The 12,392-nt window shown below is 36.7% G+C and overlaps 1 protein-coding gene across 2 annotated transcripts; it reads right to left on the bottom strand.

The window, feature by feature from the left end:
* Window positions 1–145: 145 nt before the first annotated feature.
* On the bottom strand, window positions 146–9,943 carry LOC135761824 (inositol-trisphosphate 3-kinase A). 2 transcript variants are annotated; one of them, XM_065275226.2, is made up of 8 exons: window positions 9,207–9,943; window positions 9,019–9,116; window positions 6,654–6,738; window positions 5,168–5,381; window positions 3,145–3,349; window positions 2,127–2,228; window positions 837–908; window positions 146–741 (listed from the first exon to the last, which is right to left on the bottom strand). In XM_065275226.2, the coding sequence occupies exons 1-8, from the start codon at window positions 9,817–9,819 to the stop codon at window positions 499–501; spliced, it is 1,632 nt and encodes a 543-aa protein (XP_065131298.1). In that variant the 5' UTR covers window positions 9,820–9,943; the 3' UTR covers window positions 146–498. The 2 variants fall into 2 exon arrangements, with proteins under 2 accessions (XP_065131298.1, XP_065131297.1); XM_065275225.2 differs by having other exon boundaries at window positions 9,019–9,943.
* Between the last annotated feature and the right edge of the window lie 2,449 nt (window positions 9,944–12,392).

Here is a 12,392-nt window from a genome sequence, read left to right as displayed (position 1 = left end):
AAAACGTGATTACTGTAACGTTATCTAAGCAGAAATGCGCGTGCTTTACCATAGACAAGAGCAAAAAATGACATAAAAAACTTTTTTGTTTTCATTTTAAACTATCAGCTTAAAAAAAATACATACATTTATTCAGCTTGGAAAATAAACAGATTCACTTTTAGCACTAACATTTTCTTTTAGAGGTAAATATTTACATTTTTTGTAGATCTTATGATTCCTCTATGGCTATATCCCATATCAAACCGACACTTCACAGTAGCTTTTCATAACATCTCAAGCATTAAGTAAACAGATATGTAAATTCAAAGCAAGCAGTTAATGCTTTATTAATACTGTTACATGTCAATAGTCTTGACTAGAGGATCCAATCTTGCAGCTTCATAAAGTATATAAAAATGTTGCTTTTTACAGTCATGTCATGTGTGAGTTTTTAATTCAGTGCCAATTGAATATGATTTTTCTAGACAGTCTTCATGAACAAAATGAAGGGATGGCTCAGACTCCCAGTGATGATGGCTCTTGACCTTGTTCCTCTGCTTCCCTGATGGCTTCACCCAGCAGAGAGATGAGAGAGATTAGACCAAGGAGATATCCGTCCTCCCTGTTTCCTTCCACCCATGGAACATCATGCCTCAGCTGGACACCGTTTGGGGTTGGTATGGTCTTCCCGAAATCTATCATCCATATATTAGCTTTGCCGTTGCAGTCATGGACGAAGAGCAGAGAACTTCCTATGATCTGAAATGAGATGTTTAGAGGTGAAGGTAAAACCAGGTCCAAATGCATTTTGAAAGGAGAATGGGGTAGCAAACCAAAAATTAAGTTTTACTGACCTCATGCTTGCTAAAAAAGGTTGACCGCAGTAATGTTTCATGCAGTCCTTGTAATCTGGATTTGTAGGCCTTCTGGGATAAACAAAGTGTGACACAGGAATTAATATTTTTTGGGGACAAACTGCATATTTGTAAGTAAACAAGCAGTCTTATCAAGAAGGGAATAACAGAAAGTCATATGGGCCAAAGCAAAAAAATAAAAAGAATAAACTAGTGTTCCTAAAATAAAATAAAAATGAAACATTCAATCAAAATGAAATGTATTTTATTTTATTCATCAGGAATTTGGAAAAATGGACAGTCTATACCAGAATATATATCATAGTGGTTAAGAGCAGTGGTTCTCAAACTGGGGGCCGGGGATTTTATAAAATATATAAATTTATCATGAATTCTGTGTAATTAAACCTGAAAAAATAAGGCTACTAACCAAAAGCACTACTTTGTAGAATTTAATATGTTTTTTTATTAAAATGTTGAGTTTTAGAATGTGCCGTACACAAGGGGGGCCGCATGCTGAAAAGTTTGAGACCCACTGGTATATAGGAATGGTTGAAATCATTTTATTTTGGAAAAACGTGATTAACTGTACACAATAAAACCTGATATACACAGATCAGCCATAACATTATGACCACCTGCCTAATATTGTGAAGGACCCTATTTTGCCACCAATACAGCCCTGACCCAGCGAGGCATGGATACAACAGTACAGGTCCAATTTTTTATATATATATATATTTCGTTTTTTATTGAAAAGAGAACTCAGACAGTTTTACAATGGTAGTTTTGACATTTGTCAATTTTACAGCATTTAAAAAAAAAAAAAAAATGAACCACTCAAAGTTCTCCATGTCAAAGACCGATCAAAATACCTTGTTAAATTATAATCCAATTGTAGCAAAACTATTTACAAAGAACAAGTATTTGTTTTTCTTTGCCCAGGAAAACATTGACACCTTTCCCAAATAAAGTGCCTCAAAACTAAAATCGACTGAGGTGTCTAAAATTTTTTCCAAGACTTTATGTATATCTTTCCAAAAACTTTTAATAATAGGACAACCCCAAAATATGTGAAAATGATTAGCATCCTGTGAACCACAAAGTCTCCAACGATTTGAGTTTCCTAGAATTTTTTTTTTTTCTTTTGGAGTAATGAAAAATTGAATAGTATTTTTCCAGCAGAATTCTCTCCAATAAGTACAGGTCCAATTTTAAAGTTATTTTAACAAAATGTTTGTGTGATTATATAGTATATACAAAAAAAAGTATTAAAGGATGTGCACTTACTAGAATATGAACCTGTCTCTTGGTAAAAGATAATAGGGTTTCTGTCACTTGGGCATCTGTGCGTGTCTTGTAAAAATCTCGTAATACTTTTCCGTTCCCCATCTGGAAAAAAGCAAAATGAAAACAAAATGTTGGCCAAAAGAGAAACAACTTAAAAAAAAGGTTATGCCCAAAATATCCCAAAAGTTGTCAATCATAAAGCATTTTAATTTGTGATCAAACTTTTACTTAGTTTTATAAAGCGTGCAAATAAGAATATAAAGGGATGCCTGTATCCAAAATGTAAATTCTGTCATCTTTACTCACCCTCAGTTTGTTACAAACCTGTATTAATTTCTTTGTTCTTCTGAACATGAAGGAAGATATTTTGAGCAATGTTTGTAACCAAACCATTTTTGAGCACCATTGACTTCCATAGTAGTATTTTTTCCAACTTCTGTTTCCTGCTTCATTACAAATTTATTATTTTGTGTTCAGCCGAACAAATACATTTATACTTGTTTGTAACAATATAAAGGTAAATGATGACAGAATTTTCGTTTTTGGGTGAACTCGCTTTAAAGAAATATATTAGTCAACATTGGTAGTGGATCAAAACAGTTCATCAAAGTTGTCCTAAGACAAGAACGAGTGATGGTTTAAGAACACATTTATGAAAGGTTTGATCCACTTCAAATGTTGACTATGAAATTTCTCTCACAATTTACTCATCCTTGTGCCATCTCAAATGTACTTGACTATCTTTCTTCAGTTGAACCCAATAAATAATTTTATATTAAAAATGCCCAGTATTAAAATAATTCAGTAATAGATATATGGAGTTTTTGGAGGTTTATGTTGAGCTCCATATATGAATGTTGGCATTTTAATATAAAGTTATTCATCTGTGTTTAGCTGAAGAAAGAAAGTCATATAAATCTGGGATGTCATGAGTGAATTTTCATAGCTTTTTTTATTGTATTTCATACATGACAGGCTATAACAGTACACCTTTGACTGGACTGATCTCTTTTCATACCACTATGCCCTCTATGCGAAAGCCCAACGTTGAGGTAGTGCTGCTGTCATCCCTCCATTGCATGTAACGCAGCTTCGTTACGCCTCCCTGTGCGTGCTCCTCCGCAGTTGGAGATGCCGGATCTACTTTTATCATCTTTTGATACATATCACCCCGCATGCTGGCATTAGTCCTGGCCTTAATGATCTCTTCTTCCTGATATGTCCTGTGAGTAATGTCCCATAACACTCATGATGCAGTTAGGGGTAAGAATCACTTAAATATAGTTCAAGATCACAGACAAACAGATCAACAAATAAAATGTGGTTTTGAAGCTGATCAACATTAATAAGGGGTGACTCCATTTGTCTATCTGTTTGTATCTGTTGGTCTACTGTACCTGTCTGTCAGTCTGTCTACTCTATCCGTCTGTATCTGTTTGTCTGTCTACTGTATGTGTCTATTTGTCTGTATCTGTATGTCTTTCTGTCTGTCTGTCTACTGTATCTGTCTGTCTGTCTTTCTGTCTGTCTGTCTACTGTCTGTCTGTCTACTGTATTTGTCTGTCTGTCTACTGTGTCTGTCTGTATCTGTCTGTCTACTATATCTGTCTGTCTGTCTGTCTACTGTATCTGTCTGTCTACTGTATTTGTCTGTCTACTGTATCTGTCTGTCTGTCTGTCTACTATACCTGTCTGTCTGTATGTGTATGTCTGTCTACTGTGTCTGTCTGTCTGTCTACTGTATCTGTCTGTCTACTGTATCTATCTGTCTGTCTACTGTATTTGTCTGTCTGTCTACTGTGTCTGTCTGTATCTGTCTGTTTGTATCTGTCTGTCTGTATCTGTCTGTCTACTGTGACTGTCTGTATCTGTCTGTATCTGTCTGTCTGTCTACTGTATTTGTCTGTATCTGTCTCTCTGTCTCTTTGTATCTGTCTGTCTGTATTTGTCTGTCTCTCTGTATCTGTCTGTCTACTGTATCTGTCTGTCTGTCTGTCTGTCTACTGTATCTGTCTGTCTGTCTACTGTATATATCTGTCTGTCTACTGTATCTGTCTGTCTGTATCTGTCTGTCTACTGTATCTGTCTGTCTGTCTGTCTGTCTGTCTGTCTACTGTATTTATCTTTCTGTCTACTGTGTCTGTCTGTCTGTATCTGTCTGTCTACTATATCTGTCTGTTTGTCTGTCTACTGTGTCTGTCTGTCTGTCTGTCTACTGTATCTGTCTGTCTACTGTATTTGTCTGTCTACTGTACCTGTCTGTCTGTCTACTGTATATATCTGTCTGTCTACTCTGTCTGTCTACTGTATCTGTCTGTCTGTCTACTGTATATGTCTGTCTGTCTGTCTACTGTATTTATCTGTCTGTCTACTGTGTCTGTCTGTCTGTATCTGTCTGTCTACTATATCTGTCTGTCTACTGTGTCTGTCTGTCTGTCTGTCTGTCTACTGTATCTGTCTGTCTGTCTACTATATCTGTCTGTCTGTATGTGTATGTCTGTCTACTGTGTCTGTCTGTCTGTCTACTGTATCTGTCTGTATATATCTTTCTACTGTATCTGTCTGTCTGTCTGTCTGTCTACTGTGTCTGTCTGTCTGTCTACTGTATCTGTCTGTATATATCTTTCTACTGTATCTGTCTGTCTGTCTATCTACTGTATCTGTATGCATGTATGTATGTGACTGTCTGTCTGTCTACTTTATCTGTCTGTCTGTCTATAGTGTCTGTCTGTCTGTCTGTCTACTGTATCTGTCTGTATGTATGTCTGTATCTGTCTGACAGTATCTATCTGTGGATCTGTCTGTCTGTCTACTGTATCTCTCTGTCTGTCTGTATATGTCTTTCTACTGTATCTGTCTGTCTGTCTGTATGTATGTGTCTGTCTCTCGTATCTTTCTTTCTACTGTATCTGTCTGTCTGTCTGTCCGCCTGTCTATCTTTCTGAATGGTTGTATATTTGTTTATTTGCTTTTTAATTATAATTTTTTTATTCAACATATTCTGTATTTAGAGTTTAAGCTCTCATTAGGTTCGCTCTTACCGGACACCCATTTTGCAGTCCATAATCACAGGAGATCTAAGACCACTCAATAGATCCTCTAGACGAATGAAACGCTCTCCGTCCTGACTGATGTGTCCATAATAATGAGGCACGAACTGACAGAGCGCATCAGACATGAGATCCTGCAGGCAGCTGTCTTCTACCTCAGAAAACCTCTTGAGTACCTCACCACCCTCACTCAGCTTAACATTACCTGAAGGGACCACACAAAACATTATATATCTCAGAAGGATTACTCAAAGAAGATATCATGATAAATGATGGTAACCACACAGTTCACGGTACCCACTGACTTTCAAAATATTTGGTTAGTCTACTATGGAAGTCATTGGGTACAGTCAACTCTGTGGTTCCCATCATTTATCATATTGTCTTCTTTTGTATTCAACAGAAACAGGAAAGTCATACATGTTTTAAACAACATAAAGATGGGTAAATTTCATTTTTGGGTGAACTATCCCTTTAAGTAGGAGAATAGTGAGGTTACCCTCAAAAGAATGCTGGGTGGTTTCAACCCATGGTTGGGTAAAATATATGGACAAACCCATCTGTTGGGTTAAAATAAAGGCAGGATAGGCAGGAATTATCTAAAATACTTTTTTACAAATTTGTTTAAACTGTCTTTATATACCAATACATAATTAAAATGTAAGTACTCTGAAAAAGAGAGTATAAAACTCGAGTGTCTGTAGACCTTTCATGACTGTTTTAAACACAGCTCATTATTTCCATTCGGGACGAAACAAAGATTGGCTTGCACGACTATATCACTCTCTCTCGCGACCATGGCACCAACCCTGTTGCTACGGGATCTGCCCACACATGCGCACACCCGATTGATTTGAACGTGCACAAGGCACTCTAGGAAGAGCAAAAGTACGGCAGAGAAAGAGCATTCAGAACTCATAGTACCTGCATTTGCAGTCAGCCAAGGCAAACAAGGAAAAAAAGGAATAAACGAAGAAATCAAACGAGAGTAAATATCGCGTGGCTTTTCCTTGAGTCGACGATGCGGTAATGGTATTGTCTCCGGAGTGTAGTCCTCATCAGAGTCAACAATGCTTTCATCACGGAAACTCTTACATGTAAAGCACCGTATATGTTATGAATCTTCCACGAAATTCACCTTCATCACAGTGTAAATGATGGTAATAAAAAAACTTGTATCAATGCAATCTGTTTTTAGCTTTGTCTTATAAATATAACTAGCTCGTTTGTTACCGAATCAAACTAAATATATTTTAAACTTGACCAGTATCGATATGATAGCTTAATAGTGAGTACTTAAAGCTATCATATTTTTTTATATTCATAGTGATAAAGTTAGGTGTATTATTAAATGTGATTGTGACATGACGTTACTACATGCACCGCGCTCCTTCCTCTCCGCTCGTCTGAGGTAAATGCTTCTATAATTCCTGCCTATCCTGCCTTTAACCTAGAAAATGTTCAGTGATCTTCATACCTTGGTGACCAGCCAGCTGGATCCACGATCTCTGTGTGCGTTTGGACCACTGCATCATAGTCAAAAATGTTCTCCATGATCGACACTGGAGAACGAAAAGAGTTCATTTCTTTTGGCATGCAGTGTATTCAAACTGTTTACAGTTGTGTATAATGAAGCTGCTATCATCTCGATGATTTATATTTCAACAAAACTCTTAAAAATGAAGGTGCTACAAAGGGTTATTCACAAGAAGAACCATTTTTGGTTCAACAAGAGCAATTTTGTTAAATGTTCTAAAAAGAATAATTTATTTCCAACCTTTTTATAAGAAAGAAATGTTCTGTGGATGTTAAAGGTTCTGTATAGAAGAATTCAGACAAAAATGGTTCTTATATGCTATCGTAAAGCCCTTTTATTTTTAAGAGTGATAACAGTTTAAAATACATATCAAACATTTTAAACTCATCTAAGAGGGATAGTTTATCCAAAAATAAAAATTCTGTTATCATTTCTCATCCTCATGTTGTTCAATGTATGAATTTCTTTATTCTGATGAACACAAAAGAAGATATTTTGATAAATGATTGTCAGCACACAGCTGATGGTAACCATTGACTTCCATAGTAGAAAAAACAAATATGAGGAAATTCAATTGGTACCATCAACTGTGTGCTTACCATCATTTATCAAAAAATCTTCATCATCATTTATCACAATACTTCCATTAAATTTGTTTTCCTACTATGGTAGTCAGTGGGCAGCTGTGTGCTTACTAGTGGTGGCTCGTGACTGCTCATCCGAGGGGCGCAAATTCAAAATAAGTGTTCGGAGAGTCATGTGTGTTGCTTGTGGTTTCAAAATATGTGTTCTGCGTTGAGTGATCCTATGTGCATCACATGTTTTGTCAAAATAAGTGCCTGCTGCACACGCTTCAAAACCATTTATGAAAAAAGAGATGCTCACGTTCACAAAATACACGCAAGACACTCTCTTAACAGTAAACTCTGATTACGCATGAGATTATGCAAGTATCTGGCAAACACGTGCGTCTCTTTTATCATAAACCCTTTAGACGTGTCTGCAGCAGGCACTTATTTTGACAAAACACGTGATGCACACAGGATCGCTTGACGTGCAGAACATATATTTTGAAATAAGGAACCACACACATGACGGGCTACATACATGTTGTGACGAACTTCGCATTGAGCGCCCTCGAAAAAAGAAGTGACCGGCCGCCACTGGTGCTTATACCATCATTTATGAAAATATCTTCTTGTGTTCATCAAAATAAAACAAAAAATCATACAGGTTTAAAACAACATGAGGTTGAGTAAATGATGACAGAATTTTCATGTTGGAGTGAACTATCCCTAAACCCTGTCAGCGCCGATAGATCCATAGCGCCAATGCGCAAGGCACTACAAAAAAATTACTTACGTACTTAGTATTTTTGTCATGTTACAAGTATTTAAAAATTCTTAGATCAAGATCCATTTTTATGATGAGAAAAATCATCTAAAATAAGTCTAATTTTTAGAAAAAAATATCAAATTTAAGTGAATTTCTGCATAAAACAAGCAATCCCCATTGGCAGATTTTTTTGACTTGTTTTAAGCACAAATTCATGTATTTGTACCAAAAACAAGACAAAAATAGCAAGTAAGAAAGTCATATTTTGCAGTAAGCGACCTGAGTTTGATCCTCCTCCCATATCTCCACCCAACACTTTCCTGTCATCGTTATACTAACCAATCCTAATAAAGTCATAAAAGCGCCTAAAATACAACTCTTTTCTCAGTATTTGTCCATCATGTAAAGAACAGCATGTGCTAAAGTTGTACAGTTGAAAGATAACAAGTTTGTTTTGAGGAAAATTGCAAATTCGACAGTAACGTGCTACTCTGCCTCTCTTTACAAGACTATGCAAATGTCCTATTCAAATACATAATGGTACTCTTTCAAAATAATGCAAATTGTCGAGCAGCTTTGACAACATCAAGAATTAAACTTTTACACTCTTAAATATAAAGGCTCTATATGCCACATAAGAACAATTATTGGTTCCTGAAGAACCTTTGAGTCTTCTTGTTTTAATATGTATTCATCAAAAATAAACTTTTTTTTTTTTTTACAACAAAAGGTTCTATTGATGTTAAAGGTTCTTTATGGAACCATATAATAATCATTTCTGGATGAACCTTTAACATCTGAAGAACCTTTCTGTTTAAAAAATGTTTTTAAGGCAATAAAAAAGTATGAAAGAAATAATTTTTGGTTCTTTAAGGAAACAAAAATGATTCTTCTATGGCAAAACTTTTAAACACCTTTATTTTTTAACAGTGCAGTCATCGTTCGTTCCCTTTCCCAGAATTCCTCTTACCTTATTCAAGGTCTTTCTCCTTGCTGCTGTATCCTCTCCCTCGCTGAAGACCTCGTCGCTCTCGGCTGAAGAGTTATTGAAGGAAGAGGACGATGAAGCTGAGGAGTATAGGAGGACCCGAGAGAGGACAGGATGAGGAACGTAATCTTTCATTTCTCTATTCTGTTCCTCACCCTTTTTCTCCATACCTCTGTTCATATAAAGTTCCCCATCTCTTGAAGTCCCAGACGCTTGTATGTTTCTTTGTTTTGAAGCCCAACTCCTTTGCCTTTGCCTTCTGCTCTCAGTCATCTTCTCTCTCTCCTTGCCCTCATAAATGTTATCCAGACTTCCACCCAGTCTCTCCCTCATCCTGCCCTTCAGTTTTTCCTTAAGGTCCGACTTGCTTCTCCACATGTTCTTTCTAGATTCTGCATTAAACAACATCTTTGAATTTTCTTCAACACGTGCTTCATCCTCCATCACTTGCTTTTCCTCAGTGTCCATGCCTGTGGTAGCTTCTTTACCAGCTCGTGGTAAACAATCCAAAAGTTCTGGTTTTATATCCTCATGTAGGTTTGTGTGCATTTTCATCGGTTCATCTAGTCTGGATGATAGGACGGCTTGAGCGGAGGCCAGTTTAGGTCTGATTCTGAAGCCAGTTTTTTTTAAATGATGATTTGGTTTGATTGGAGATGAAGAGAAATCCAAAATGTTTTCTTCTACATGTACGTCATCTCTCATGCTCTCCCCATCACCCGCAGCGCTCATTTTCCCGGACAATGTGCTCATGCTTTGCAGAGGTAAATCCAAACCCTTCATGAAGGTGCTTGGATGAAAATGCTCATTGGAAAAGCAAAATGTTGTTTTAACCTTTAAAGAAAGACAATTGTATCACTTTTAAGCAATTGTTTAGACAGACAAACAAATGAATAGCATTACAATTGAGGAGCTCAGATGCAAAAGTCGCTAAAACTCAATAAAAAATTAGATAATGATATTAACCAAATGTTTTTCGCACGTATTATATGCGCATCAAATACTTTCGCTTCAAATTTGCTTAATCCCGGTCTCAGGCCATTCAGTAATACCGCTTTCTTGGCAGTTATTGGCCATTAAGAGTATGGTGATATAGTATAAAAAAATGCTAATGCTACGAATAAGCTTCACTTGTGCCCAGGAAATAACCCACACACATTCATAACAATTGCTTTTAGGATTAAAGTACAAACTCCCACGTACCAGACTTACCAGCCTTTCATCTCTCCAGCCGTTTGGTAACATAGAGTTAAAGCTCAACGTTTTGCCATCAACGTCTGTCGCCAGTGATTTGCATAATGTGACATCACAAGTTTCCAACAATGAGCTCTTTCGTGGTTGAATCCAGGACTCACCCACAGTCCATAGCATGAAAAACGGAGAACAGATGACCCATAGTCACATTGACATTCATTTACTTGATAGACGCTTTAGCCTTACAGTGCATTAACCACAGATTTTATCAGCATTCCCTGGGAATTACACCACATAATGGAGAACATCACAAAATATAAACTAATAAAAAAATATATAAAAAACATAGGAATAAACACAATAAAGCAATTTTGAACACTTTAAAAACAAACTGTGCTAAATAAATAGCACTAAATGTGGTTCTTTGCTCGTAATCATAAAATAACCATTTTTAGTGCCATAAAGCACCAGTAAAGCCCCTGTGTAGAACCTTATGTGGTGCTATAGTGGTGCTATATGGCCCCGTATGGTTCTTCATAGGTGCTTCATCACCGGTGCTATATAGCACTAAAATGTCTCTTCTATGATTACGAGCAAATAACTTTTAGTGCTATTTAGCATCATTTGTTTTTAGAGTGAACAATTCACTGCATATCTCTATTTATTACAATTCTTGATTCTAATTAGCCAGTTGCAACATTTGCAGGTTTGTTTTGACAAGCAAAGTTTAATATTAAACAAAAAATTATTATAATTGTCTTCTAAAAATAAGACAGATAGCGTGTTCGTGACATTTGAACGTGTTGTCTTAAAGGAAAACACCACAGTTTTTCAACATTTTACAATGTTCTTACCTCAACTTAGATGAATTAATAAATACCTTTTTTTTTCAATGCGCGCACTATATCTTTCTACAGTGCATTGTGAATGTGTTAGCATTTAGCCTAGCCCCATTCATTCCTTAGGATCCAAACAGGGATGAATGTAGAAGCCACCAAACACTTCCATGTTTTCTCTATTTAAAGACTGGAACATGAGTAGTTAAACGAGTAAGTATGGTCGCACAAAATAAAACGTGCGGTTTTGGTAAGCGAATAAAAGTTCAAGGTAAGAATGAAACTACTATGATTAAATGTCTTAAAAGAAATAAATCTTAATTTTCTAATGTATTTTAACTGAAATGTGAGAACCTTGATGACGTATCCGGTCGAAGCAACGCGACTTACGGAGAACGAACCCGAAAACATGTTCGGGACGTGTCCGGCGGAACTGGCATGAATGGCCACCCTAGTCAGGAGTGATGATGTTACTGCGCACCGAAGTCGAAGTGCTGCCATCTGAGTGCTCCTCTGCCATACAATATAGTTCTCATTTTTTATCCACTAAAAAAATCGCCACGTTTTATTTTGATGGCTTCTAAATTAATCCCTGTTTGGATCCTAAGGAATGAATGGGGCTAGGCTAAATGCTAACATTTTTAGTACAACATTAAAAAACTTTAAACCGAAAGATATTTCAAATCAATATTTAATTTTCCTTATCTTACTTATGAGATAAATAGCCGTGTAATATAAACGCAATAATGTACATGCAGCCGGTTGTTATAATAGTATAAGCCCCTTAAAGACGCTACGCATCGGGTCCTGATCACACTGTTGGGGCTTATTTCTTTTTTTTATATAATTTTTGGGCCATTTTTGCCTTTATTTATAGACAGTAGTTTTTGAGAGACGACAGAAAAAGTAGAGGGTGGAGAGAGGGGTATGGGATCGGCAAAGGACCTCGAGCCGGGATTCGAACTCGGGTCGCCGGAAGTGCGTTTGCACCATATGTCGGAGCGATGCCAACTACACCATCGGCTCCGACAAGGGGCTTATTTCTGCAATAATATTCAAAAGGCTGGATTATTTTTGACCCATAATGGGTAAATATTGGACATAACATGTGCTGGGTTAAAAATTGACCCAATGCTGGGCTATTTTAACCCAACCGCTGGGTTATTATACCCCATAGTTGCATAACAACAACCCAACATTGGGCCATTTTGAACCCAGCATGGGGTAATTTTTAACCCACCATGTGTTCTGTCCAATATTTACCCATTATGGGTCAAAAATAACCCAGCCATTTTTAGAGTGTACATTATCCCTTATAAAACATAT

This window comes from Paramisgurnus dabryanus, chromosome 16 (assembly GCF_030506205.2).
Source record: "Paramisgurnus dabryanus chromosome 16, PD_genome_1.1, whole genome shotgun sequence".
NCBI lineage: Eukaryota > Metazoa > Chordata > Actinopteri > Cypriniformes > Cobitidae > Paramisgurnus > Paramisgurnus dabryanus.
Note: the sequence above shows the minus strand (reverse complement) of the source record. Positions and strands in the feature narration are given on the sequence as shown.

What these genes read in the sequence shown, in the direction of transcription:
- LOC135761824 (XM_065275225.2), bottom strand. Translation starts at nt 9,819, where the DNA reads ATGAAGGGTTTGGATTTACCTCTGCAAAGCATGAGCACATTGTCCGGG. An exon ending in TTCGCATAGAGGGCATAGTG is followed by an intron (nt 2,229 to 3,144) that starts GTATGAAAAGAG and finishes GCTTTTTTCCAG; the next exon opens with ATGGGGAACGGAAAAGTATT. An exon ending in AGAGACAGGTTCATATTCTA is followed by an intron (nt 909 to 2,126) that starts GTAAGTGCACAT and finishes TGTTTATCCCAG; the next exon opens with AAGGCCTACAAATCCAGATT.